The sequence below is a fragment of the Drosophila guanche genome, unplaced genomic scaffold (assembly GCF_900245975.1).
Source record: "Drosophila guanche unplaced genomic scaffold, DGUA_6, whole genome shotgun sequence".
Taxonomy (NCBI): Eukaryota; Metazoa; Arthropoda; class Insecta; order Diptera; family Drosophilidae; genus Drosophila; species Drosophila guanche.
The window spans coordinates 6901699-6929333 of NW_022995743.1; the positions used below are offsets into that span (position 1 = coordinate 6901699).

General features: G+C 50.4%; 7 protein-coding genes across 9 annotated transcripts; 4 read left to right on the forward strand and 3 right to left on the reverse strand.

Moving 5' to 3' along the window:
• The first annotated feature begins 319 nt into the window (after window positions 1–319).
• LOC117578893 (extracellular superoxide dismutase [Cu-Zn]) lies at window positions 320–3836 on the forward strand. 2 transcript variants are annotated; one of them, XM_034264698.1, is made up of 6 exons: window positions 320–455; window positions 1952–2022; window positions 2081–2308; window positions 2375–2603; window positions 2671–2692; window positions 3272–3836. In XM_034264698.1, the coding sequence occupies exons 2-6, from the start codon at window positions 1960–1962 to the stop codon at window positions 3477–3479; spliced, it is 750 nt and encodes a 249-aa protein (XP_034120589.1). In that variant the 5' UTR covers window positions 320–455; window positions 1952–1959; the 3' UTR covers window positions 3480–3836. The 2 variants fall into 2 exon arrangements, with proteins under 2 accessions (XP_034120589.1, XP_034120588.1); XM_034264697.1 differs by having other exon boundaries at window positions 3534–3836.
• Window positions 3837–5019: 1183 nt separating this feature from the next.
• On the forward strand, window positions 5020–6701 carry LOC117578892 (CD63 antigen). Its single transcript, XM_034264696.1, has 3 exons — window positions 5020–5146; window positions 5825–6013; window positions 6076–6701. The coding sequence occupies exons 1-3, from the start codon at window positions 5084–5086 to the stop codon at window positions 6541–6543; spliced, it is 720 nt and encodes a 239-aa protein (XP_034120587.1). The 5' UTR covers window positions 5020–5083; the 3' UTR covers window positions 6544–6701.
• A 93-nt stretch (window positions 6702–6794) lies between these two features.
• LOC117578890 lies at window positions 6795–9775 on the reverse strand. Of its 2 annotated transcripts, none has more exons than XM_034264689.1 (3): window positions 9096–9775; window positions 7733–8358; window positions 6795–7639 (listed from the first exon to the last, which is right to left on the reverse strand). In XM_034264689.1, exons 1-3 carry the CDS (start codon window positions 9665–9667, stop codon window positions 7029–7031), a joined length of 1809 nt encoding a protein of 602 aa, XP_034120580.1. In that variant the 5' UTR covers window positions 9668–9775; the 3' UTR covers window positions 6795–7028. The 2 variants fall into 2 exon arrangements, with proteins under 2 accessions (XP_034120580.1, XP_034120579.1); XM_034264688.1 differs by having other exon boundaries at window positions 6795–7651; window positions 9096–9773.
• A 2414-nt stretch (window positions 9776–12189) lies between these two features.
• On the forward strand, window positions 12190–13012 carry LOC117578510 (translocon-associated protein subunit delta). Its single transcript, XM_034264049.1, has 2 exons — window positions 12190–12531; window positions 12589–13012. Exons 1-2 carry the CDS (start codon window positions 12292–12294, stop codon window positions 12847–12849), a joined length of 501 nt encoding a protein of 166 aa, XP_034119940.1. The 5' UTR covers window positions 12190–12291; the 3' UTR covers window positions 12850–13012.
• A 3-nt stretch (window positions 13013–13015) lies between these two features.
• LOC117578507 lies at window positions 13016–19638 on the reverse strand. The gene is made up of 4 exons (XM_034264045.1): window positions 19534–19638; window positions 14159–14339; window positions 13441–14093; window positions 13016–13383 (listed from the first exon to the last, which is right to left on the reverse strand). Exons 1-4 carry the CDS (start codon window positions 19537–19539, stop codon window positions 13180–13182), a joined length of 1044 nt encoding a protein of 347 aa, XP_034119936.1. The 5' UTR covers window positions 19540–19638; the 3' UTR covers window positions 13016–13179.
• LOC117578505 lies at window positions 17923–21768 on the forward strand. The gene is made up of 4 exons (XM_034264043.1): window positions 17923–18415; window positions 19825–19975; window positions 20045–21446; window positions 21509–21768. The coding sequence occupies exons 1-3, from the start codon at window positions 18229–18231 to the stop codon at window positions 21420–21422; spliced, it is 1716 nt and encodes a 571-aa protein (XP_034119934.1). The 5' UTR covers window positions 17923–18228; the 3' UTR covers window positions 21423–21446; window positions 21509–21768.
• On the reverse strand, window positions 21763–25259 carry LOC117578506. The gene is made up of 3 exons (XM_034264044.1): window positions 24769–25259; window positions 23232–23382; window positions 21763–23162 (listed from the first exon to the last, which is right to left on the reverse strand). The coding sequence occupies exons 1-3, from the start codon at window positions 24953–24955 to the stop codon at window positions 21803–21805; spliced, it is 1698 nt and encodes a 565-aa protein (XP_034119935.1). The 5' UTR covers window positions 24956–25259; the 3' UTR covers window positions 21763–21802.
• Window positions 25260–27635: the final 2376 nt, after the last annotated feature.

The window sequence follows — 27635 nt, forward strand, 5'->3', positions numbered from 1 at the left end:
TTTTGTGACGCGATGGCGATAAACTATTGAAATAAACCTCACGTTAGCGTGTCGCTGCATTGTATAAGGGGTATTCATTGTGTTGTTACAATTATTAAACTCGTAATTGAACAATACAATTGAACAGTAAAGCTAAACGATTGATAAGTGTAAGCCATTTCTGGTGTTTAAATACTCAGACTAACCGTACAAATTCAGCACTTGCTAAAGCTTTGCGAATGTGAGAGAGTAATTCAGAGAGGAGAGCGAGCGCAGATTTCTCCCACACACACGACACGATCCAATCTCAGGTGCGCCTCTCTCTCTCTCTCTCTCTCTCTCTTCCCAGTCAAAAAAGTTGATTTGCGGCAGCAAAGCCCGAGACTTGTCCGCAGTTCTCCGCCGACAATTGCACAAATTGGTTGATTTTTCGTGAAATATAAGTAATCAGCATTAAGTACATAGTTGCTAACAAGGTGAGTACGCACCCAGCTGAAATTAAAAAGAACAAGTGTGAGTGGAACAATTGGCGAAGGTGAAGTTAATTACTAAATCTGAGACGAGGATCAATTCATAATGATTCATTATTTATTCTTTCGAGCCAGTTTTCATTTACGAACTCTGAGACATCGCATCGAAACCAGTTACCGCAAAACGCAGCTTAAATTTACAGTTCATTTTTTTGTGTTTCTTTTTTCGCGCTGCGTTCGTCGTCCGCGTGCCCTTGGGTGGGTTAATGTAACCAGTTATTCTTATGTTCACGCACTCAAGCGAGCGTGTGTGTGTGTGTGTGTGTGTGTGTGTGTGTGTGGGTGGGTGCAAGACTGCACTTGAGTCGCAATTTAAGCTGCCAAGAGGAAGCCAAGCTTCATTGCAATACCCACACAATCCACACTGGCGCTACCTACAGCTTCGCCTTTGCTGAATTTCTGATCAGCGGGGAACGACACTTGTTTGCCATCTTCTGCGAGTATCTACCGTATTGAAACTAATGCATCAATCTTATCTGCACATTTTGCATCGTTTACACAACTCCATTGTGTGCAAAATTCAATTGTTCAGCGCTTTTCAATGATGGGTACCAAAAGTAATTACAAGTATCATGCTTTCAGGGATCATGCTAGGGACTCCATCAATGCTGATAACTCTTGTGACTGAGCTTGAACCCTTGACAATTATTTTCCAATCAATTATAGAACACTTTCTGTCAGGCGTACACCTAATAACACCCATTTGATGGACAAACAATGATGATTATCCGTAATTTGTCACAGGGGTCAGAACGATTCCCTTGCATATATAAACAGGAACAAACTGCGAGTAGAGCAGCGTCGCAAATAAGGGTCTAGCATTTCCATTTCTCAGATAGGCACAAGTCTCGGACAAGTTGCGGACGATGACAGGCACAGCACATATAGCCGTGAGAATCGTAAATTGTGCCTCACATTTCGAGTGCGCAGATAAAGGTAGAGCACGTACAAGAGCGTAGCCAAATCTACAGCATATCGCAGTCGCCAAACTGATAAGCGGCCGTCCGACCTGGGCCATTGAACGAGCATTCCTCTGATAAACTCCCCCGCAGCCATAATTCCAGTTCATAATTCATTCATTGAGCATTGGAAATGAATTGCGTATGAAAAAGAGATTGTTGATTGACCTTCCACACAGCCACGCTTAACCCTGTGAAAAATGCCGTTTAAATTGATTGGTGTGTGTGTGTGTGTGTGTCTGTCCGTCCGTCCATTTATATACGGATGGGTACTCGCACATCGTATATCATATATGACCCACAAATAGATCTCATAAATTGAGGTTAGACACTTTAATTCCGCACACAGCTGCCCGGATTCAATGGGCGGTCAGTGTTCAAATTAAGCGAATATTCACCTGATGATGAGCGATGGTTAGCTCTAGCTAAATATGATCCCAGTTTCTTCTACTAGCTCCTTAATGAAGCCTTCTTCCCTTTCAGCTTGAAATATGATGCAAAGTATTGTCATCTCTCTGGCACTCTGTGCCACAATCTGTGCTGCTGCTCAGACGGTAAGTGCCAGCGGGTTGAACCCCAGAACGATTTTAACTTCTTGATTCCCAATTGCAGCGTAACACGCCCATACAGGCCATTGCCTATGTGAGCGGACCCGTCCAAGCTGATGGCAGCCAGGTCAAGGGGAACGTTACCTTCACACAGAATGACTGCGGCCAGAATGTCCATGTGCGTGTTCAGTTGGAGGGCCTGAAGGAGGGCAAACACGGCTTCCACGTTCACGAGAAGGGAGATCTGAGCAATGGCTGCACCAGCACGGGCGGTCACTATAATCCCGACAAGGTGAGCATGTCCTTTGCGAGTGTCCTCTACTCTTGACTCATGAGTGTTGACTTGCTTTGCTTTCAGGTGGATCATGGCGGTCCCGATCATGAGGTGCGCCATGTGGGCGATCTGGGTAACCTGGAGGTCAACTCCACGGGCGTCATTGACATCACGTACACGGATAAGGTGATCAGTCTGACCGGCAACCGTGGCATTATCGGACGTGCCGTTGTTGTCCACGAGCTGGAGGACGATCTCGGACTGGGCGATCACGTGGACTCCAAGAAGACGGGCAATGCGGGTGGCCGTATCGGTGAGGATTGCTAGCTCTAGAATTCCTTTGCCATTGATTAATTATTTATTCTTGTTTTCCCTTGCAGGCTGCGGTGTGATTGGTGTTAAGTAAATAACTTCCTCTACCTCTCTCTTGTCCGTCAAAGAAAGACAGTATCGAATGACTTTCGAATATTTTTGTATACGTACTCGTTCTACATGTAACTTCGGCTAATGGATTGTTTTTCCCTCTCCCCCATGGGGACACACAAACACAAACCACACGTTTTTTTTTTCTCTTCCACAAACTGTCGCAGTTCACTGACTCTCTCCGCCGCTCTTCCTCCTGTTCTCTCTCTGTGTGTGTGTAATAAAAACAACAATAATTAACCGAAATCCAAGCTAAACATATTCATAGAAACATACTTACGGGCATGTAGCAACTCATTCATATTTTTCTTGGCCTAAACAAACTCTTGCATCGATTGCTCATTCCGGGTGGGGTGGGCTGGCTGCCACTGTTACCCCTAACTTGTACTAACATAATTCCCATTAATGCGTATCGAAAAACTTAGAAGTAAGAGCATCTGGAATGGCCTGCCACCCTAATTGGAAATTGGAATTCAGTTTATACTAACCCACCAACCACGCTCCGGAGTTCATCAATCTTTGCTCGCTTCAACTTCTGGTCTGGCTTCTGTCTTGCAGTGGCGTCGCACAGCAGCTTCAAGAGGCAGCACCAATACGAACACCATCAGCACACCATCATGTCCATCCCCAGCCCCCACTGTACTATGTGCCCCATGAGCAGCCACAAGATCATGTTCTCTATCCACTCCAGCGCTATCCCTCGTACCCATACCCACCATATCCGTATCCGTATCCGTATCCGTATCCGCACCCGTTCTATGTGTGAATCCCACTACTAGCCGAAGATTAGAATACATCTGTGCACCCACTCTACTTACAGCTCGGATGTGGACGAGTGGCCATGCCGCGATGGCGGCGCCGGAGGTCTGCGGAGCTCTCTCTCCATTCTCGCCGTTGTCGTTGCTCTCTTCCTCTCGCGCAGCGTCTAACACTCGCATGATGAGAGCCGAGCAGAGCATGTGGCATGGGATCGTTCATCTTGCACACACACACACACACACATACCAATTAATAATACTCCAACAGCATTATCCACCCAAAACTAAAACACTGCAGAGAATAATCAGCGTTACTTGTATTACGTTTTGAAATGTTTGATAATAAAATTTTGTTATACATTGAATTGAGTCTTTTGCAGTTGTTCAGATAAGTAGGGAAAGAAAGCAACCGATAACCATATCGTTTGTTCACATTTTAAATTACCAAACAGGAGTCTTGTCGGCAAGTTATTTATGACCTGCAATCTATTGGTGGGTTCATTAGAGTCCGCTGAATACTTTCACTTCCTCCATTGGTAGTTAATGTTAGGCTCCATAGACCTCTTTCTTGGTACCTTTAAAGGTTTCCCTCGGCTAACTCGCGGACACTAATGAAGCTTCAACTTCAACTGATTCATGGAACTGCAATTTCTGTGGATTGCCCAGCGGATTCTTTCCAGAACTTTTGGTCAAGCAACAGTTCTTGTTTTTGTTTTTTTTTTTGGCTAAAGTGGTCAGATTTCTACGACCAGATAGGACTCCTCCCAGCCAGGGGGTCTCGAGCTACTTCTAGCAATAAGTTCCGACACGCAACAATAACATCACCCAAAGCCTCTCTCCCTCTCCCTCTGCTCCTCAGACTCTGCACACAAATGGGGCCAACTGATGACTGGACTGTAGCATACTTCTGGGCGTCTTTAATTATTTGCACAGTCTTGAATTCGGGTTTCCTGGAGAGCGTTTATTGCCTTCACACGAAAGCACGCAATTAATTTCGCCTTGAGCCCGGTCTAGTCCAAAGTGTGAAGTGGCTGGGCTGGCGAGCCTGAACTTTAAAGGGAAATGCCAGCAGAGTTTTTATGGTAATAAGTGCAATGACCCACCAAGAAAGAAACAGTGGTGCGGGTTAGGTAAGCTTCACGCAACCCAAAATAAAGAAAGGCCGAAGGGTGCCAGCGGACGTAAGCAATCACCCTGTCCAGCTTGCTCTGGTCAAAGTTGTTTGGCTTTTGCCTCTGTATCGAGTTACTGTTCGAAATGGGTTGCAAAGCATTAGACCCCGTCCGCACACCCTATTCCCTATTCGCTATTCCCTGTGCCCATTCCTATCCCTATTCTGAACTAATCATGCCTGGCCTGAATTCGAAACGGGGCCCCAAGACTTTCACTCACTTTTACTTTTAGCCACTGCCGGACAGTTCCAATCCGTTGCCAGCGCCAACCTCCGACTGGCCACAACACAAATGCCGAGCCAGCAGAAGGCTTCTAAGGCCCAGCCGGAGCGTTGCTCTGGTCAGTTCGTGGTTTAGCTTCTCATTGACCGGACGCGTCCAGTGATCGTTCTGCTCCATCATAGTCCATTGAAATTGGCGTCCATTGAGTACAAATCAAAATGCGTTCTTGCGGTCCGAGCCTAATCAAATATGTTTTGTTTGCCTTCAATGTGCTCTTTGCGGTGAGTGTTTCAAGTAGTCCTAAATATATGAAATTTGTACTTTAATTGTGATGCGTTATAAGGATATCTTATAAGGATATGCTTGGGGCACTTATGATCCCCATTCGCTGGCACTTTCATGCCATTCCTTCAGGTTGAAGTTCTCTTTCCCCAGCAGTTTACAGTTGCGCTATCAGTTTTGTCCCTAGAATATCCAATCGAACCCAATCAATACTTCTCTGATTCATATTTGGCATATGGCCTGGAACATTCCAACTTATTCTTGCCTCATAAATTCCCCCTTCAGCACTATAATCACGCTTATGCACAGAGTCTTGTTTGGTGGGATCATTAAGATGATTATCGCTGGACAATGACATTTGCAAATGCGATTTGAGTGTATTTGATTGTGGCGACATGCAACTGGAGGACACGACCACAGTGTGTCCTTCGCATTGACCAACAGAGCAAACAACCAATGACCAAACTGGCAATGACATGAACATGGACACGGGACACGGGACATGGAAATATCGCTGGGTTGTGGGTGGCGCTGATGTCAATCGAACAATTAGAATTGGATATGTAAATACTAATAGGACTTGATTGGAAGCCATTAGCCTAATTGTGCGCGGGGATATATTGGGGATATTGCCATTGGCATTTGTTCTCTTAATCAAACCGATCGAATTCCTGCAGCTCTCGGGCCTGGGCATACTCATTGCCGGAGCCATTGTGCTGGCCGATGTCAATGAGTTCAATCACTTTGTGGAGGGCCGAGTGATAGCGCCGCCCATTGTGCTGATTGTGACGGGACTGATCATATTCCTGATCGCCTCGCTGGGCTGCTTCGGCGCCATCAAGGAGTCCCCAACGCTCCTGCTAACGGTAGGTGCAGAGTCCAGTAGCTGCAGCAGAAACCACTTCTAAGGTGCCTTCCACATTCACAGTTTGCCGTTCTGTTGGCCGTCATCTTCATCGTTGAGCTGGCCGTGGGCATTGCAGCCAGCGTGTTCAAGAAGGACCTGGAGATGATGGTGAAGAGCTCCCTGCAGGAGTCGATCAAGCGCTCCAACAGCGAGGACACCATGGCCTGGGACAACATACAGCGGAAGCTGATGTGCTGCGGCGTCGACACCCCGGCGGACTGGCGGGCCATCAGCGCGAACAAGACGCTGCCGGCCAGCTGCTGTCAGCCGCAGTTCATTGACACAACTGTCGGACACTGTCTGGACTCGCCGGCCCTCGGCAAGGACAAGTTCTACCAGGATGGCTGCGTGGGCAAGCTGAAGGATCGCATCGACAAGAACGCCAGCATCCTGATTGGCGTGGGCATTGGCATTGCCTTCATTCAGATTCTGGGCATTTTTCTCGCCTGCTATCTGGCCTCCTCCATACGCCGGGAACAGGCCAAGTAATCCCCAACGTTTACACATTTATTTCTATACTATTGCTAACCATCAAGCGCAACAATCCTCCCCAACAATTGCTTCCTTTTTTCAAACTGATTAATCCGAGAAGAATCTCTGAACTATTTCCCTTTCTTCTGTGTTTCCATCTACCATCCTTGCAGCTTGTTGCCCCGTAAATCGTAAATTGTTGCTTTTAATTATCGAATAAAAAATACACAAGAACACAAGCGGAGGCAGGAACTTGTTTTGGTGTCGTGTCCTTTGTTACTTTATTGTTTATTTACTTTGGGAACTACTTTCGTTTGCGATTGGCCAGGCACAACGTCCACACAAGCTTGATTTGTGGCCCCTAGGGGGTCGTCTAAGTAAGGATAACACAACTACGGCATGGACGCTGATCTGTGTCTCAGCTGAGTGCTTAACAAGTGCACAAGTTGGGCTACAAATGCAATGGTAATGGTCATGGTCCATGTCTGACTAATCCTCCGGCTTCACTTGCTCTGGAGCAGTGACTCGGAGAGGCGCTCGATGGCCGTGGCCGGCAGCTTGCGTGCATCCTTCTCGCTGGCCTCGAGGGCCGCTGCCGCTGCTGCTGCCTCGGCGGCCTCCGCCTCCTGCTGGACGCGGGCCTCCTCCTGCTCGCGCTGCTTCTGGAAGTGCCGGAACTCTGTGGGGGTCAGCATGCCGCGCAGCACCGTGTCATAGCTGACACTCACGCCCTTGGCGCACATCTTCTGGTAGAGCTTCCAGCACTCGCGCTCCTTGATGCTGCGCACGTACAGCGGATAGTTGTGGTCGTGGTCCTGCCGCTCGGAGCAGTTCACCGCGTTGTTGTTGTTCTCCTTCTTGGCCTCCTCCGGCGACATGTTGGACGGGGGGGCATCGGAGCCTATTAGCTCCCCCTGCGTGGCCTGCATGGCCTGCATGGGCTTCCTCGACGGCTGATCCGACTTGGCGGATCCTTCACTCAGAAAAATGGACACAGGCGGCGCCGTGGGCGGTCGATTGGCGCGAATCCGGGCTGCCAGTGGGGCTATCGAGCCTCGTCGGATCATGTGCGAGTACTCCTTGGACGCCAGTTGGAAGGTTGGCGGATAGCTGTCTTGAAACGAGACTGCCAAAAAGCTTTAGCTCAGTCGCAAGTGGGTCGGAGGGCGAAGGGCGGGGACTAACCTGGAAGGATCTCGAGACTTACCCGATTTGCCCGTCTTCCGCAGGAGCGGAGCCCTTCTCTGTGGACTGCGCTGCGTGGATCCCGGCGGCTGCTTGTCGCCTCCGCCGCCTGGCGTGGAGTTCGCCGAGTGGCTGTCCTCCCGCTCCGAATCGCTGCCCTCGGAGCTCAGCAGCGACACGAGAGTGATGACATCGGGGGCCACAACGCTGCGTGTCCTGCCCAGGGTCTTCTTGGACGAGTCACTGCCACCCAGTAGGGAACCCTCAACGCCGCTCGTTGGGGGCGATGCCCCGCCAGCCACCGAGGAGCCTGTGCGCGTGAAGATCTTGCGGCGGCGCAGCTTCTGCTGGCTCCGCTTGCTGGCTGCAATCACGCTCTTGCTGTTCTCGTCCAGACCCCGCACCGGAGCGGACATAGCACGCACCAAGGGCGGACGCCGCTGGACAGTCAGCGCTGTGGGCGAGACACTCAAGGAGGGGCCGTGGGCAGCAGCTGCTGGCTCTGGCTGCGGTCGGCTGGGCGGCTGTTCACCGCTCTCCGTGGCGCTATCGATGTCACTGGGTATGGGCTCCTGCTCGTTGGTGGCCCGAATCGTCTGGGCCAGCACAATGTTCAGATTGATGCGATTCTTGTCCGCCTTCACGCTGCTGCAAAAGGGAAATGCAGTCAGGCTGGAAGCGAAAGTTTCGAGTGACCCAACCCGACTCGACCCGACCTGACCTGGCCTACTCTGCCACCGCTCCCGCCCGCTGCCTGGTCTAAATTTAAATCAAATTATTTTGGCAATTTATGCTGTTCTCGATTCCGAAGCATGCAACATGCAAACACCCACACCCGAGCAGCCACAGAAATAGAAATTAGCTGGCGATGATTCCGGTTACTGCCGCCACACCCACTCCTGTCTGTGGGTCTGTGTGTGTCTGGGTGTGGGTTTGATTGGGTAAATGAAACCATGTCAATTACATTTGCAATTTGCGCCCAAAAAAAGGGGAAGGAAAAGAAAGTGCAGAAAAGTTCATTGAACCCAAATCCATGGAGTACACCCCCCGGGGTACTAACTCTGGCAACTATCTTGTCGGGCAATGATCGACTTAAGTATGCCGCAAGTCCTGGCTCCGAGCCTGAGCATGTCTAGCGTGTGTTATGCACTGAACATACAACTTTGACGTTTGATTCTGGTGTGAAGCATGCAAATTGTTCCACCTTCCCACTCCAAAGTGTCATTTTCGGCATATTTATATGGATGTGGGTATGTGGGAGCCTCCTTTGTTGGCTTCTCCAATACGCAACCACCTGACACCAAGGTCAAACAAATGGTATTCCATGGATAGGAATTGGGAGAGAGCTTATCCCCCTGAAATGTCGTGCCCTGACTTCCACTTACTTCTTTGGATCCGCGTGATCGGTCTGCGTGTGCCCTTCCGGCTCGTGGTGGTCCAGCGTGGGCTTCAGCAGCGAGGATGTGGAGGACCAGGCCACCAGACTCTTCTCCCTCAGCCGCAGCGAGCTCTGGCTGGAGGCGGCGGCGGCGGCGAGGTTGGGCTGCCGGCTCACGGGATAGAGCTTCTGGCGTATGTTCTCGATGGAGCGACCGACGGAGAGGCCGCGCGACAGGTAGCCCCGCTGCTGGGCCGTGTACTTCGAGGCGGGCTCGATGAAGGAGTGTTGCTTGCGCACACTGGCGGGCAGCGGCAGTGGGCAGCGGGCGGAGGAGGCGCTCCTCGAGCTGCTGGATGTTCCGTTCGCGGTTCCAGCTGTCTGAAAGCGACGACGGCTCGCCACAGACAGCGACATGATGACAGACAGCGACAAAGTTTCGGCAAAGCTTTGATTAGCAACGGTGACAATGAATGCGAGTGGGAGTGGGAGTGGGAGTGGGAGTGGAGTTGCAGGATGACTAACAGTCCTGTGTGTGTGGTTGGGCTTACGTTTCAATTGCCAATCAATGTGGCACATCGAATGCAAATCAATTACGAAGTCATTAAGCCAGGAGGCTATAACTTTGTCAACAAAGCAGCCCGAGAAAAGCCAAACCGCGACCGTAATACCAAAACAGAGAGCACCAAAGAACCGAAACCGAAACCGAAATCGAAAGCCGAAAAAGAAACACCAAAAACTGTGAAGCCAAAACCGGCCGCAGTCACGAAAGCGAAAGCCACTTGAAGTACGTACGTGCCCCGCTCCGCCGGAGCTGGAGCTGGAGCCTCTTCGAAGCGATGTTGTGGCCGGCCCCAACTCTAATTATGCTCTGCGATTGTGGAGGCTTCCACGTTCACTCTGCTTGCCTGCCGTGCATCGACTGCGTTTTGTGAATGAACAGCACCAGCCTGCACCAGCAGGACCAAACAGGCTGCCGAGTCGCATTCGTAAACGGCGGATACGAGTCCGCCATTCGGGCCTCTCCGTGTCTCCCCGTTTATGTTACCAACAAAACAATCAACAAAATCATATCGTTGGCAAGGCGTCGCTCGGTGCCTGTTATGCTCGCTCTCTCTTGGCTCCAGTTGGTTCGGTTTGGTTTGGTTCGGTTGTTTGTTCCATTTCCGCCCCCACACATCAGTGCCAGAGACATGTGCAATCCCCATCTGCCCAGGACTGTGGTCTGAATGAGGTCTGCCAACTTTTTGCTCAACTCAATGAACTCGCACGAACTTTTGTTTTCATTTCAGTGCCCACGCAGCAATTACCAGAAAAGTTATCAACTTTGGCTGTACTGAGTCCCATCTTAATGCATTTTCAGGACTGAGGACTGAGGACTTGTTGCACTTTCGGATTTACTCTGTTATCTGTCTATTATCTACAGCTTAATCTACAATTACCGTTGCTCGCAGCGAGAGAGAGAAGGAATGCGTACGCGTCGCTCAATGTGAATGTGGGAAAAAAAGTTTTGGATGCAAATTCTACTGTCACTCCTGCGAGCATGTGGGGGTAGTCGTCCGCTCTGCCGCTGGCAAGTGAAAAACTTTCATATTTGTGACAATTTCAAATTCATCAAAGACATGCAAAGTTGCCCAGGAAAAAGGGAAAAGGCTGCCGTGCGCGTCGGCAATCAAATGAAACGTACACAACGGGCGACGGGAGGGGAGGGGAGGCAGCGAGAACAAACAGAAATGGGCATAAAACAGCGAAAAGGAATGCCAAAAACTAAATCAAACCCCGTCCAAGGTCAAAGCCACATCAGCCATCAAGCCAAGTCATTTCCATATATGCCAGTAAATACGAGTTTATACTCGTATAATCCTTTGCCCCCCCTTTGTACTTAAAACAAAACTGAGAGCGGCCCCTCGAGGAGCGGGTGGCATTGTGTGCCGGCATTAATCATTTCAAGTCGATATTTATTGCAGGTGCTCGATGACGCGACTTTGACTTTGACGACGGGCCACAGGCTGAAACCACGGGGAGCACGGCGTAGTGGGGAGGGTTTCCGTTTCGCTTTTTGCAATTTATAATCAATTACAATGGAAATGCCGTAAATAAGCAGAGCCAAATAAATGCATATTAGACAGAATGGCCCGTAACCAAATACGGAGCGGTACCGCTAGACTTTACTCCGCTGTCATGTCAAAACAAAAAACCATTTTAATTGAGAAAATCGGCAGAGAGGAATTTACTGTGCCTGGAACGGGGTAGCCATGTGAAACAGATTGCAGGTCTATGGGTAGATTCCGGGGGATTAGCACAATAATACACAAATAAATGGATCTCAATTTCAGTCGCCACAAGGAGTACCTTTTTAAATAATAACAGCAAGTCAGGTATCGATAATTATTTCCTGATATCGAAGTTAGCAACGCTGCGTAGCAGCTGGTAGTGTGCAGCATTATCTATCGGCAGACTTTGTAAACTATCGACAACACTCGAGCTGTCAAACAGGGTGACCATTTAGGGTAAATGATATACTCCGTTGGATGGAGCTAGTTAATAAATAAAATGTATTAATAATTGAATATAGAAAATAGTATACAGAAATCAAAGAAAATAAATAACATCAAAGAAAAAGAAAGGAGTACTGAACTGACCGCCAAACCACTCCGAGCTTATTCTAATATTTAAATACGTTCCTTTTCGCTTTCAGGGAAGCAATATAATTATTTTCCTCTTTTGTTGCGCGCGCTATTTTTAAATATTTATCAATATACATACATGGTGTCTCTTTTAATAATTTACATAAATTTACATACTAAAGTCAAAGCTCCATTGCTTTCAGAAGGGGTGATTTAAATGAAAAATTCAAATACAAATTTGAAAAGGTGTATATATAAAAGCCAAATTAATTCTTCACACGGATTAAAATATTGTTTCAGTGTTAAAAGTTTTTGCCAGCTAGTAAAATCAAATGGAACATCAAAGTCGTGGAATATGATTTAAGACTACGGTATATTTATGGTATATTTTTGAAATGAAAAGGTATATTTTTGAGGGTTTGACGGTATATTTTAGCTGTCACACAGCTGTCAAATGACGTCGCTGCTGTCGTGGCGTACGAAGAAAACTTAAAAAGAAAGTGTCATCGGCTTTGTTGCAACGCTCCGGCAATTAAGCTCATTTTCAATTAAAAACTACACCAACGCCTACGCAAAATGTACCGTCAACTGGTTGCCGTCTGCTTGATCGCCCTTATGGGTGCATCCGGTGTCTATGGAAGCTGCAAGGCCACCGTGTCATCCTTCAGCACCCAAGATGCCACCATTCTGACGCAGCTAGCGCACGTTGCAGAGTTGACGCTGCAGTGCAGCAACTCTGCACAGCCCAGCCTGTTCGCCGAGTTCCCCTGCGGCAAGGTTGTGCCCGTGGCCAAGGTTGGCGACAGCAAGTACCAGGTGAGTGCCCTCATTGATGCACCTGTGGAGCGAAATATTATAATCAGCTGATTTCAGGTGAGCTGGGTGGAGGACATCAAGCAAGGCAGCAGCGGCAACGTCCAGGTGCGTCTCTTCGATGAGGATGGCTATGCCAACGTGCGCAAGGCACAGCGCGATGGCGACAAGGTCTCCACGGTCAAGTCTCTGCTGGACATCACCGTGCCCACCAAGAGCGCCTACAAGGGTCCCTGGGTAAAGGCCGAGATCCTGGCCGCCTTCCTGGTGGGCGGAGTTGCTTACTTCGCTTTCACCACCAAGAGCAAAGTGCAGGCCTAGTATTGCGTCTCGCCCAGGGTGTATATTGCCGACCCATTGAATGAAATTCATTCACCTATTTCACGTAGCAACAAATTAGCGACTCTCCGATCTGGATCCTAGAGATTTTTTACCATTAATCATCCAAAGTTGGGTTGAAAATAAAAAACATCAAAAACCGAAAGCGTTGAGTCGAGACAAGAGTCTATTTAAGGTAACATATTACATAGATCCAAATCCGAGTACCCATGGTGGTCTCCTCGTCCGATCATTGGGTAATTCTTCTGTTTATCACAGCACAGAAAATGACTACACGGTGTATCTTAACTAAATGAAACTAAATCGATTCGATTATTTGAAAAAAAACCTGCGGCAACTTCCCTCGTCGAGTTTTTTGCGAAGCGAAATAGAGGTGAGAGTCTCCATGGAACTCTTCAGAACAGTCGCATATTCGGCCAGCTCGGTCTTGCTGAAATTGCTTATCAGACTTAGATCTGCGTCGCAGAAGTAGCAAAGGTCTTCCTTTCTTATGCCATCCCACAGGTTGAGAAGCAACTGCAAGGAGACTTATCAGTGATGAATCAATGTATGAATGGGACTACGGATACGCACAGAAAGGAAAACTGTTGCCAACGACGATTGTGGGTCAATCTTTTTCCAGTCGTGGAGGAGAAGCGCCAAGGTAACGTGGTGATAGTTCCGAATCTTCGGCAAGTTCTTCACAATGCACAGAGCCTGCATCAGGAGGAGGGCATCTTTTGTGGCTTTGCCAACTTGATTCAGGACCGACAGCTCGAAGTCAGCGGCGATCAGCATGAACGTGGTGGCCTTGGATCTCTTTGGGCCAGGCCAGGCCTTCGGTAGAGCTTGTGCCGAAGATTCATCAACCACAAGTTTTACGGCTGGGGCGAAATCAATGTAAAACTCCCGGGTGCTTGATACGGCATGAATGGTGTGGCTGTTGTTGCGTCTCTTGTAGCGCAGCAAGTAGATCTCACGCCTGCCCCTGACAGTGGAGCCATGGGCATTTTCGAGTATGGCCTGGGCCCAAGCATGGACATCCTCGCGTTTCAGATCGGATCCATCGCTCAGCATTTTGTCTGTCATGTATTTGTTGCAGGGCAGATCCTGGAAGTTCAAGTGATAGATCCCCGGACGGTCCTGGTCCTTTTTCACGGTAATTGCGTCATAATAGCGGAATTTCATTTCCATCATGACATCGTACTTGTTGTCATTATGCAGCCGAATGCCGTGCCCGCCACAGCCTACGGAATGAACACCGAATGAGAACTTACTGCCTCCGTCTCCATGCACTTCTCCCATTACTCACCAAAGACTATTGGCTTGATTAGGCAAGTGTCCTTCAGGGTTTCATCGTCCTCCCACATTTTCGACACAAAATCGAGAATATTTTTAAAGTCGACATCAGTCTGTCCATTGAATGGGTTGCGCAACTCATCGGCGATTTCCTGTAGCTGCTTTTCAAAGACAGAACTAATTTTTGTGCTTGGCTGTTAGGGCATCAAAGATAAGGATAATCATGCATTAAATTAAGCATCCGAATATTCATCTATTTCTTAAGTATGTTAGAAGACTGTGGAAAAGAAGAGAGAGAATGGGTGCACTACTCAAAGCAATTGGCACAGTGGGCCCAACACACCGTGAATTGATGAGAGTGTAAGTCGGTGTTATTTGGTAAGACAGCCTCCAGGGAATATTTGTGTATTTGCGACCCGACTATCGAAGAGCCGAAGATCTTTTTGGGCTAGTACCTTCTACTCTGAAGAGGATCTGCTTTTGAGATGAAAATGGATGCTACTTTCAATGGAAGAGGGGTCTGGAGGCCGGTGGTATGGTCAGGTCAGGTGCATACAAGTAAGGGCTTGCGGACATGCATGTGGTATGTATGTAGCGATGATTGCATCAAACTCCAGAGTGCCGCTGACCAGCCGTGGGATACATGCTTTGGGCCGCTGTGCACCGACCAACACTCACACTACTGCAAGCTGTACATATATGTTATGTACTTTAACCAGATTATATACAAAAGCACAAATACATATGCACAGAACATATGTACATGCATACATGTGTATAGGTAGGGAGGGACACACGCAAAGCGCTCGACTGTGCCGCACTCCGGACATCGTTTATCGATTGACAAAAGGCAACAACAACAACAAAAGCTCTTCCAGCGGCGGTAGGTAGGCCGCTGTCTGCACCGTCCACCCCCTCATCCACTTCCACCCACGCTCCATAAACACAAGCAAAACAGCAGCGGAGAGCCAGAAGTACATACACACACACAACTAATACATAAGCACATAACTACATAGGTATGTGTGTACGCCCATGCATAGCCATGCCTTCACCGCCGCCGAACGGGCAAAACGCCCAACATCCCACCTTCCCCCTCCCTGCGACACATCTTTCCACAAAATGTTGCTGCTGCTACTTGTGGAGTAGGGGGAGCTGGAAGAAGGCAATAATGATGATGATGGCGATGATGATGATGACTATGGAAGAGGCATGCCGGGAGCTGGCCCATAGGTGGGAGGGGGGCCGGCAGCCAGGACGAGGGAGGCGGCTGCCACTGACTGACTGTGTGAGTGTGTGTACAGTGAGAGAGAGAAACAGTGGGACAGGGGAGCTAGGTGGAGCGGACGTCGCAGTAGGAGCTGTCGCTGGCTGAAGGCTGAAGGCAGGCACGGGCATAGAGAGAGAAAAGCGAAAAAATATAATAAAAGCAACAAAAACCCGCACAAGCGAAAGAGATACAAACATACACACATACACACGGACAGAGAAACACACGCAGCTGGCACATACACACACACACACACACACTCTTACAGGCGCCATCTACGTGTTAGTTTGGGGCTCAGCTCAGTCCGCCTCGCACAAGAAGGCAAGAGGGCGCGGACGAGAAGGCGTGCAGTGGCTGGCTGTCGAGAGGGGGGTGAACTGGTCGTAGGTTCGGTCGCCAGCAGTCAGCACTGGGGCTGAGTGGGGCCGACGCCAACGACGACGACGACTACAGCGCTGGCAACAAAAACAACTTGGAAAAGGAAAAAGAGTCGCAACAAAAACAACAACACGAACTGTTGTCAGAGGAGATGAGGGAGACGTGTGGTGAGAAGAGGAGAGAGCGGCGGTAACAGAAATTCTACGGGACTTGCTTGGATCGATGGAATGGAGCAACTTTTCTGGGCTCCCTCGCCTGCTCTCTGCCCCTCTTGGATGCTGGGTTAAAGCGGTACAGCACATACATAAGTATGTACGACTAACGAATAACACAGCTTTCACAGTAAAAGCTTTGACGCAGCGACGTCCGATAAGGACAAAACAGCTAGCGAAGAGGACAGTGATCTATGCTTAAGCAGGCCATACGCCGGGATTGGCACTTGCGATATTTATTCCTTTTCCGTATGCCACCAAATCAATGACCTTGAACTTCAGAGATGCGCCTGTGAGCTATGTGTGTGCGTGCAGGCAACTACACATTCTGGGGGCACGACACGTGATGAAGGTGCAACAGTTTCTGCATCGGCAATCAAATAAAGCTGCCTCGAAAGCTAAGGCTGCAATGCCAGGGAGAAGAATGNCAGACACACATACACACGGACAGAGAAACACACGCAGCTGGCACATACACACACACACACACACACTCTTACAGGCGCCATCTACGTGTTAGTTTGGGGCTCAGCTCAGTCCGCCTCGCACAAGAAGGCAAGAGGGCGCGGACGAGAAGGCGTGCAGTGGCTGGCTGTCGAGAGGGGGGTGAACTGGTCGTAGGTTCGGTCGCCAGCAGTCAGCACTGGGGCTGAGTGGGGCCGACGCCAACGACGACGACGACGACTACAGCGCTGGCAACAAAAACAACTTGGAAAAGGAAAAAGAGTCGCAACAAAAGCAACAACACGAACTGTTGTCAGAGGAGATGAGGGAGACGTGTGGTGAGAAGAGGAGAGAGCGGCGGTAACAGAAATTCTACGGGACTTGCTTGGATCGATGGAATGGAGCAACTTTTCTGGGCTCCCTCGCCTGCTCTCTGCCCCTCTTGGATGCTGGGTTAAAGCGGTACAGCACATACATAAGTATGTACGACTAACGAATAACACAGCTTTCACAGTAAAAGCTTTGACGCAGCGACGTCCGATAAGGACAAAACAGCTAGCGAAGAGGACAGTGATCTATGCTTAAGCAGGCCATACGCCGGGATTGGCACTTGCGATATTTATTCCTTTTCCGTATGCCACCAAATCAATGACCTTGAACTTCAGAGATGCGCCTGTGAGCTATGTGTGTGCGTGCAGGCAACTACACATTCTGGGGGCACGACACGTGATGAAGGTGCAACAGTTTCTGCATCGGCAATCAAATAAAGCTGCCTCGAAAGCTAAGGCTGCAATGCCAGGGAGAAGAATGGCAGAGAGGCAGGGTAGGGTGTGGGTGTCCACATCCACTGCTTCGCACTATTGCGATTTTGTCGCGCTCACGCACACATGCATACATACATATGCATGTACAGCAACAACAAAATGAAACGGCAGCAGCCCCAACTAACAATAACAACAACAGAAATCTCATGTTTTGTGCCGTGTGGGGGAGGGAGGCGGCGAATGTGGGCGGTTAACGTCTCTGCTGCTGTGGCTGTGGCTGCGGCTGTTGGAGCGGTGCGACGCTGCGCGTTTTATTGCGAGCGCCAAACTGCGCTGCTGCCGTCTATCTGTTGTATGTGCCTTGTGCCTCCTCCTCTGCCTCTGCCACTGCCACTGCCAGCTATGATGATGATGAAGTTGCCTTCTTGTTCTTCTTTACACGTCCTCCAACGACGGTCGGCCGCGTCGCTGTTGGGGCCCGCTTTTGTTGTTGCTGCTGGTGCTGGTGGTGGTGGTGCTGCTGCTGCTGCTGCTATGCGTCTGTGTGTATAAGTGAGTGCGCAAGAAGAGTGCGGCCCGTGCCGGAGGGTGGGTGGAGAGGAGAGGCATGGGGCATGGTCTCCCTGCTGCCTGGCTTGGCGCCGCTGCTGCTGCTGCCGTTGCCGTTTCTGCTGCTGCTGCTGCTGCTGCTGGTGTTGGGTTTGTGCATGCAGCTCATCGTCTCATTCAAGTGTCCAACTTTTGTCGAAGCGGTCATACAAAACGGCAGTCGGACGGTTTCTCGCTCGCAGTTTACTCTCTCTAGCTCTCTCCGTTGGCGTTCCGTTCGGCTCTCTGCCTACGCCTGTGCTGGTGGAGCGGCCGGGGAGATACACAGAACGCGGCTGGGCGGTCAATAGAGCGCCTACACGCCTATAAAAAGACTTCGTCCGTCCCGAGCACTGTGGAACAGAGGTTTTGGGTTTTCGAATAACCGTTAGCAACCGTACAACGCCAGTGTACCGTTGACAGCAGGATGAAGGACACGAAAGCGGCGCGCGCAATTAGCGAGTCCTCAACCACATCCGATAACACCTCGGACTTCATCGATATCGTGAAGCGGTACGACGTGGTCTACAACAACCACAATCCGGACTACAAGAACGTGGAAGTCAAGCTGAAGGTGTGGACGCAAATCGCGGACGAGATTGGGCTGTCAGTGGGTAGGTACCAAACAAGTACCTACATTTGGAGGTCTTGTCTAGAAATAGCAGCCCTGCGGAACGCGCTTAGTTAGAGTATCAAAACATACATATGTACATATGTATGTATGGTACGTACATATGGAAGTATGTATTAAAAGGAAGTCTTGTGCCTTGAATACTCGGGCGGCGGTTGAAATTGAATTACGTAGAACACACATACATGCATGCATGCAAACATTCATATGTGTGTACCTGTCAGCCGCCAGCGGACAAACTCTGTCGCCGACTCTGCTGCGTCGCTGCGAATCGCGAACCGCCCGGCCTGATATTTTTCGTACGCTTGTGTTCCTACACCTACAAACATATGTATATGTACATATGTATGTACATACGAGGCGATGATGGGAGTGGGTAGTGGGGAGCACGGCGCAGGGACGTGAAGAGGACGGGGGAGGGTAGCGCGACTGCGGTCGGCAAATTGCAGCGAGAAGCAGAAAAAAGAAGCAAAACACTGCCACTGGCACGCAGCAAAAACAAACAAGCACAGAAGAGCGAAACTGATACAAACTGCGCGCTCTGATGCTGAGACGGAGCGGCCAAGTGACCGGACAGAGAGAGAGAATGATAGAGAGAAGAGAGCCAGCGCTTGTCAAAACAAAAATATTGCGCGGCGTTGCCAAATGCGAGCCAAAATAACAAACGGGCAACCACCTGTGCCAAACATTCGTTAAAATTGAAAAGGTGATTCCGCACGAGACCAACTGATAAGGCAAAGCGAAGCCGTGGTTTGGGAAACACTAGCTTGCCCCGAACAAATCTGATAAAGAACTTGACTACACGTGCAAGTGAGTGTTTCATAAAACAGTAAATAGCAGCATGTGTGCGTGCCATGTACATACATTGCACAAACATGCATACATGCATATGTGTAGATACAGTAGTTGCTTTTACTTTACCGTACACTTTGTGGCTTCTGGAATGGCCGGACAAAAGACAAGCTCTCGCGTAAGTCGTTCCCCAACAATTTGGAGTCGCAATAGATAGGACCTACTTCAATCGCGCTGCTAAACAAACGCGTGCAACTGAGTTTTAAAGCAAATTCCTAAGAATTGCTTGTATTTTCTAAATGTACTTACGATCATATTAAATTTATAGATTATTTGTATACACACTATAACTTCTCCTAACTTTGTTGGTTTCTTGGTGCAAAGTTACTTTTGGGAGGCCTGTCGCGCCGTTTCCGCGAGTTTGCTACTGTCGTGACCCAATTTAGCTATCGATATCGGATGTGTTGGTGATTGTTGTTCCCTGAAAGCGCAAAAATAATCGAATGTTCCGAATAAACGCAAGTGCTTTCCAGAATAACGAACACACTATCATCTCAAACTTTAAACAACCGTATAATAATGTACAATTTATTTTTGCAGAAGCCTCAAAGCGAAAATGGAAGAACTTACGGGACAGTTACACAAAATATCTACGCTCCTTTCGAGTGGGCACCAAAACCTCCAAGAAGTACCAGTATTGGGCCCATGCCGACCACATGGAGTTCCTGAAGCCCTTCCAGGGACCTGGCAGGTGAGTGGACAATTGATATTACCAATGGATATGACTTATTGAGGGAATCGAATCTCCTATTGATTGCAGAAACTCAGCCAACGGAAATGGAAAGTCAAACGATGAGGACGACACCGAATGCGACTTCGGCTATCAAGTGCTGGCCAAGGCAACCAGCAACGGAGGCGAGGACGAGCTGAAGATTACCATAGCCACAGCATCGGCCAGCGGCTCGGCCCTGAGCACGAACACGGTGAACACCTACACGACGGCCATGACAAGCACAGGAGCTCCCACATTAACGCCCAGCCTAGGCGTTGCCACTCCACCGAATCTGATCTCCCCTAGCAGCAACATCGGAATAGGTCCCCATAACCATAACAGCAACAGCAACGGCAGTCTCAACTGTGCCGCAGTGGCTCCCCTCAGTGCCCTGACGCCGCCTGCCACCACGAATTCAAATAGCGCCGTGGTCCTGCCTCTGCCCGCCACCGTCAGTAAAGCCAACGCCAACGCTAACGCCAATGCCCTCGTCTCTCTCGCCACTCACCTGCCTCTCGGCATGGGCGTGGGTGTGGGTGGACTGGCCCAGCAAATGTTCCCACTTGCCACGCTAAAGGCGGCTGCGGCCGCCGCCGGACTACCACTGCCGCCCTCTGTCACGCCTCCCAGCTGCAGCAACGCCAGCAACAGCAACAGCAACGTGGGCTGCCTGATCATCGAGCCGCATCTGTTCGCGGCTGCCGACAACTTCAAGAAGGAGCTGAACGCGGCTGCTGCGGCCGGAACACCGCTCGGACTCTTCCAGAACTTGGCCAATCAGGTCCAGAACGCCAACAACCTAAGCCTGAGCCGGCTGAATGGCAATGGACTCCCTCCTGGACTGGGCAATCCCACGCCGCCACCTCCACCCCCGCCCGTTACAAACGCCACGAAGGTGCGACGCGTCCAGCCCTCTCCCCAGACGGCGGCCATCAATTTAAGTTGCTCGGCTCCGCCCAGCCAGCAGCCGGCACAAGCCAAGATGCGCAAGATCAGCGATCCGCGCTTCCCCAGCGACTGGGATGTGTCCGCCGTGTTGCAGGCCAACCGCGAGCTAGACGCCAACACTCTCTTCTTCCTGAGTCTGGCGCGACAGGTGCGTGCCATGCCCATGAAGTTCCAGTCGTTGGCCAAGATGCGTTGCATGCGCATCGTGAGCGACATCGAGCTGGAGCTGGAGAACTATGACTGCAACGGGGGAGCACCGCCCGACGAAACGGTTGCAGCCAACATGAAGTACTGCAGCATGGACACTCCTCCGCCTCCGCCACAGGACGGATCCATGATGAATTCCACGGAGCACTTTGTGTACGTCATGTCGCCCTCGCGAGTGGAGAGCATGATCGATATATCCTCCGATGAGGAGACCACCATTAACGGTTGTAAACAAACCTCCACAAACACCAAATGTCCCGTCAACTGGTAGTCAACGGTTCCCACGCAAGTCTAGGTGAGTCCCCATCATAACGCAGTTCTGCAAAAAATACTAACGACCAAACATGCCGATTGCAGTTTACATGGATGGATGATAAGGACATCGAAAAGATAGCAATGCTATCAAATGCAAGGCCCACTATCAGGCGGCGGCCGAGTCCCTGCTGGATTTCACCGTGTCCACCAAGAGCGCCTATAAAGGTCCCTCATAGACGTCCTAGACATTATTAACAATTTTACCATTGAGCAGCCCATTTTGGGTTGAGAATGCTAGATATAAAAAGTCCAAATGTATCTAAGTGATATCATAGTATGAAGTATAATTAAAGATAAATTGTACATAAATACACGCAATGCGCCATGCAAATTAGCCTATCCCGGTCCCACGGCGGAGGCGCCACCGTTCATGGTGGTCTCCTCATCGGAGGATATATCGATCATGCTCTCCACTCGCGAGGGCGACATGACGTACACAAAGTGCTCCGTGGAATTCATCATGGATCCGTCCTGTGGCGGAGGCGGAGGAGTGTCCATGCTGCAGTACTTCATGTTGGCTGCAACCGTTTCGTCGGGCGGTGCTCCCCCGTTGCAGTCATAGTTCTCCAGCTCCAGCTCGATGTCGCTCACGATGCGCATGCAACGCATCTTGGCCAACGACTGGAACTTCATGGGCATGGCACGCACCTGTCGCGCCAGACTCAGGAAGAAGAGAGTGTTGGCGTCTAGCTCGCGGTTGGCCTGCAACACGGCGGACACATCCCAGTCGCTGGGGAAGCGCGGATCGCTGATCTTGCGCATCTTGGCTTGTGCCGGCTGCTGGCTGGGCGGAGCCGAGCAACTTAAATTGATGGCCGCCGTCTGGGGAGAGGGCTGGACGCGTCGCACCTTCGTGGCGTTTGTAACGGGCGGGGGTGGAGGTGGCGGCGTGGGATTGCCCAGTCCAGGAGGGAGTCCATTGCCATTCAGCCGGCTCAGGCTTAGGTTGTTGGCGTTCTGGACCTGATTGGCCAAGTTCTGGAAGAGTCCGAGCGGTGTTCCGGCCGCAGCAGCCGCGTTCAGCTCCTTCTTGAAGTTGTCGGCAGCCGCGAACAGATGCGGCTCGATGATCAGGCAGCCCACGTTGCTGTTGCTGTTGCTGGCGTTGCTGCAGCTGGGAGGCGTGACAGAGGGCGGCAGTGGTAGTCCGGCGGCGGCCGCAGCCGCCTTTAGCGTGGCAAGTGGGAACATTTGCTGGGCCAGTCCACCCACACCCACGCCCATGCCGAGAGGCAGGTGAGTGGCGAGAGAGACGAGGGCATTGGCGTTAGCGTTGGCGTTGGCTTTACTGACGGTGGCGGGCAGAGGCAGGACCACGGCGCTATTTGAATTCGTGGTGGCAGGCGGCGTCAGGGCACTGAGGGGAGCCACTGCGGCACAGTTGAGACTGCCGTTGCTGTTGCTGTTATGGTTATGGGGACCTATTCCGATGTTGCTGCTAGGGGAGATCAGATTCGGTGGAGTGGCAACGCCTAGGCTGGGCGTTAATGTGGGAGCTCCTGTGCTTGTCATGGCCGTCGTGTAGGTGTTCACCGTGTTCGTGCTCAGGGCCGAGCCGCTGGCCGATGCTGTGGCTATGGTAATCTTCAGCTCGTCCTCGCCTCCGTTGCTGGTTGCCTTGGCCAGCACTTGATAGCCGAAGTCGCATTCGGTGTCGTCCTCATCGTTTGACTTTCCATTTCCGTTGGCTGAGTTTCTGCAATCAATAGGAGATTCGATTCCCTCAATAAGTCATATCCATTGGTAATATCAATTGTCCACTCACCTGCCAGGTCCCTGGAAGGGCTTCAGGAACTCCATGTGGTCGGCATGGGCCCAATACTGGTACTTCTTGGAGGTTTTGGTGCCCACTCGAAAGGAGCGTAGATATTTTGTGTAACTGTCCCGTAAGTTCTTCCATTTTCGCTTTGAGGCTTCTGCAAAAATAAATTGTACATTATTATACGGTTGTTTAAAGTTTGAGATGATAGTGTGTTCGTTATTCTGGAAAGCACTTGCGTTTATTCGGAACATTCGATTATTTTTGCGCTTTCAGGGAACAACAATCACCAACACATCCGATATCGATAGCTAAATTGGGTCACGACAGTAGCAAACTCGCGGAAACGGCGCGACAGGCCTCCCAAAAGTAACTTTGCACCAAGAAACCAACAAAGTTAGGAGAAGTTATAGTGTGTATACAAATAATCTATAAATTTAATATGATCGTAAGTACATTTAGAAAATACAAGCAATTCTTAGGAATTTGCTTTAAAACTCAGTTGCACGCGTTTGTTTAGCAGCGCGATTGAAGTAGGTCCTATCTATTGCGACTCCAAATTGTTGGGGAACGACTTACGCGAGAGCTTGTCTTTTGTCCGGCCATTCCAGAAGCCACAAAGTGTACGGTAAAGTAAAAGCAACTACTGTATCTACACATATGCATGTATGCATGTTTGTGCCATGCTGCTATTTACTGTTTTATGAAACACTCACTTGCACGTGTAGTCAAGTTGTTTATCAGATTTGTTCGGGGCAAGCTAGTGCTTCCCAAACCACGGCTTCGCTTTGCCTTATCAGTTGGTCTCGTGCGGAATCACCTTTTCAATTTTAACGAATGTTTGGCACAGGTGGTTGCCCGTTTGTTATTTTGGCTCGCATTTGGCAACGCCGCGCAATATTTTTGTTTTGACAAGCGCTGGCTCTCTTCTCTCTATCATTCTCTCTCTCTGTCCGGTCACTTGGCCGCTCCGTCTCAGCATCAGAGCGCGCAGTTTGTATCAGTTTCGCTCTTCTGTGCTTGTTTGTTTTTGCTGCGTGCCAGTGGCAGTGTTTTGCTTCTTTTTTCTGCTTCTCGCTGCAATTTGCCGACCGCAGTCGCGCTACCCTCCCCCGTCCTCTTCACGTCCCTGCGCCGTGCTCCCCACTACCCACTCCCACCATCGCCTCGTATGTACATACATATGTACATATACATATGTTTGTAGGTGTAGGAACACAAGCGTACGAAAAATATCAGGCCGGGCGGTTCGCGATTCGCAGCGACGCAGCAGAGTCGGCGACAGAGTTTGTCCGCTGGCGGCTGACAGGTACACACATATGAATGTTTGCATGCATACATGTATGTGTGTTCTACGTAATTCAATTTCAACCGCCGCCCGAGTATTCAAGGCACAAGACTTCCTTTTAATACATACTTCCATATGTACGTACCATACATACATATGTACATATGTATGTTTTGATACTCTAACTAAGCGCGTTCCGCAGGGCTGCTATTTCTAGACAAGACCTACAAATGTAGGTACTTGTTTGGTACCTACCCACTGACAGCCCAATCTCGTCCGCGATTTGCGTCCACACCTTCAGCTTGACTTCCACGTTCTTGTAGTCCGGATTGTGGTTGTTGTAGACCACGTCGTACCGCTTCACGATATCGATGAAGTCCGAGGTGTTATCGGATGTGGTTGAGGACTCGCTAATTGCGCGCGCCGCTTTCGTGTCCTTCATCCTGCTGTCAACGGTACACTGGCGTTGTACGGTTGCTAACGGTTATTCGAAAACCCAAAACCTCTGTTCCACAGTGCTCGGGACGGACGAAGTCTTTTTATAGGCGTGTAGGCGCTCTATTGACCGCCCAGCCGCGTTCTGTGTATCTCCCCGGCCGCTCCACCAGCACAGGCGTAGGCAGAGAGCCGAACGGAACGCCAACGGAGAGAGCTAGAGAGAGTAAACTGCGAGCGAGAAACCGTCCGACTGCCGTTTTGTATGACCGCTTCGACAAAAGTTGGACACTTGAATGAGACGATGAGCTGCATGCACAAACCCAACACCAGCAGCAGCAGCAGCAGCAGCAGAAACGGCAACGGCAGCAGCAGCAGCGGCGCCAAGCCAGGCAGCAGGGAGACCATGCCCCATGCCTCTCCTCTCCACCCACCCTCCGGCACGGGCCGCACTCTTCTTGCGCACTCACTTATACACACAGACGCATAGCAGCAGCAGCAGCAGCACCACCACCACCAGCACCAGCAGCAACAACAAAAGCGGGCCCCAACAGCGACGCGGCCGACCGTCGTTGGAGGACGTGTAAAGAAGAACAAGAAGGCAACTTCATCATCATCATAGCTGGCAGTGGCAGTGGCAGAGGCAGAGGAGGAGGCACAAGGCACATACAACAGATAGACGGCAGCAGCGCAGTTTGGCGCTCGCAATAAAACGCGCAGCGTCGCACCGCTCCAACAGCCGCAGCCACAGCCACAGCAGCAGAGACGTTAACCGCCCACATTCGCCGCCTCCCTCCCCCACACGGCACAAAACATGAGATTTCTGTTGTTGTTATTGTTAGTTGGGGCTGCTGCCGTTTCATTTTGTTGTTGCTGTACATGCATATGTATGTATGCATGTGTGCGTGAGCGCGACAAAATCGCAATAGTGCGAAGCAGTGGATGTGGACACCCACACCCTACCCTGCCTCTCTGCCATTCTTCTCCCTGGCATTGCAGCCTTAGCTTTCGAGGCAGCTTTATTTGATTGCCGATGCAGAAACTGTTGCACCTTCATCACGTGTCGTGCCCCCAGAATGTGTAGTTGCCTGCACGCACACACATAGCTCACAGGCGCATCTCTGAAGTTCAAGGTCATTGATTTGGTGGCATACGGAAAAGGAATAAATATCGCAAGTGCCAATCCCGGCGTATGGCCTGCTTAAGCATAGATCACTGTCCTCTTCGCTAGCTGTTTTGTCCTTATCGGACGTCGCTGCGTCAAAGCTTTTACTGTGAAAGCTGTGTTATTCGTTAGTCGTACATACTTATGTATGTGCTGTACCGCTTTAACCCAGCATCCAAGAGGGGCAGAGAGCAGGCGAGGGAGCCCAGAAAAGTTGCTCCATTCCATCGATCCAAGCAAGTCCCGTAGAATTTCTGTTACCGCCGCTCTCTCCTCTTCTCACCACACGTCTCCCTCATCTCCTCTGACAACAGTTCGTGTTGTTGCTTTTGTTGCGACTCTTTTTCCTTTTCCAAGTTGTTTTTGTTGCCAGCGCTGTAGTCGTCGTCGTCGTTGGCGTCGGCCCCACTCAGCCCCAGTGCTGACTGCTGGCGACCGAACCTACGACCAGTTCACCCCCCTCTCGACAGCCAGCCACTGCACGCCTTCTCGTCCGCGCCCTCTTGCCTTCTTGTGCGAGGCGGACTGAGCTGAGCCCCAAACTAACACGTAGATGGCGCCTGTAAGAGTGTGTGTGTGTGTGTGTGTATGTGCCAGCTGCGTGTGTTTCTCTGTCCGTGTGTATGTGTGTATGTTTGTATCTCTTTCGCTTGTGCGGGTTTTTGTTGNCACCCTACCCTGCCTCTCTGCCATTCTTCTCCCTGGCATTGCAGCCTTAGCTTTCGAGGCAGCTTTATTTGATTGCCGATGCAGAAACTGTTGCACCTTCATCACGTGTCGTGCCCCCAGAATGTGTAGTTGCCTGCACGCACACACATAGCTCACAGGCGCATCTCTGAAGTTCAAGGTCATTGATTTGGTGGCATACGGAAAAGGAATAAATATCGCAAGTGCCAATCCCGGCGTATGGCCTGCTTAAGCATAGATCACTGTCCTCTTCGCTAGCTGTTTTGTCCTTATCGGACGTCGCTGCGTCAAAGCTTTTACTGTGAAAGCTGTGTTATTCGTTAGTCGTACATACTTATGTATGTGCTGTACCGCTTTAACCCAGCATCCAAGAGGGGCAGAGAGCAGGCGAGGGAGCCCAGAAAAGTTGCTCCATTCCATCGATCCAAGCAAGTCCCGTAGAATTTCTGTTACCGCCGCTCTCTCCTCTTCTCACCACACGTCTCCCTCATCTCCTCTGACAACAGTTCGTGTTGTTGCTTTTGTTGCGACTCTTTTTCCTTTTCCAAGTTGTTTTTGTTGCCAGCGCTGTAGTCGTCGTCGTCGTCGTTGGCGTCGGCCCCACTCAGCCCCAGTGCTGACTGCTGGCGACCGAACCTACGACCAGTTCACCCCCCTCTCGACAGCCAGCCACTGCACGCCTTCTCGTCCGCGCCCTCTTGCCTTCTTGTGCGAGGCGGACTGAGCTGAGCCCCAAACTAACACGTAGATGGCGCCTGTAAGAGTGTGTGTGTGTGTGTGTGTATGTGCCAGCTGCGTGTGTTTCTCTGTCCGTGTGTATGTGTGTCTGTTTGTA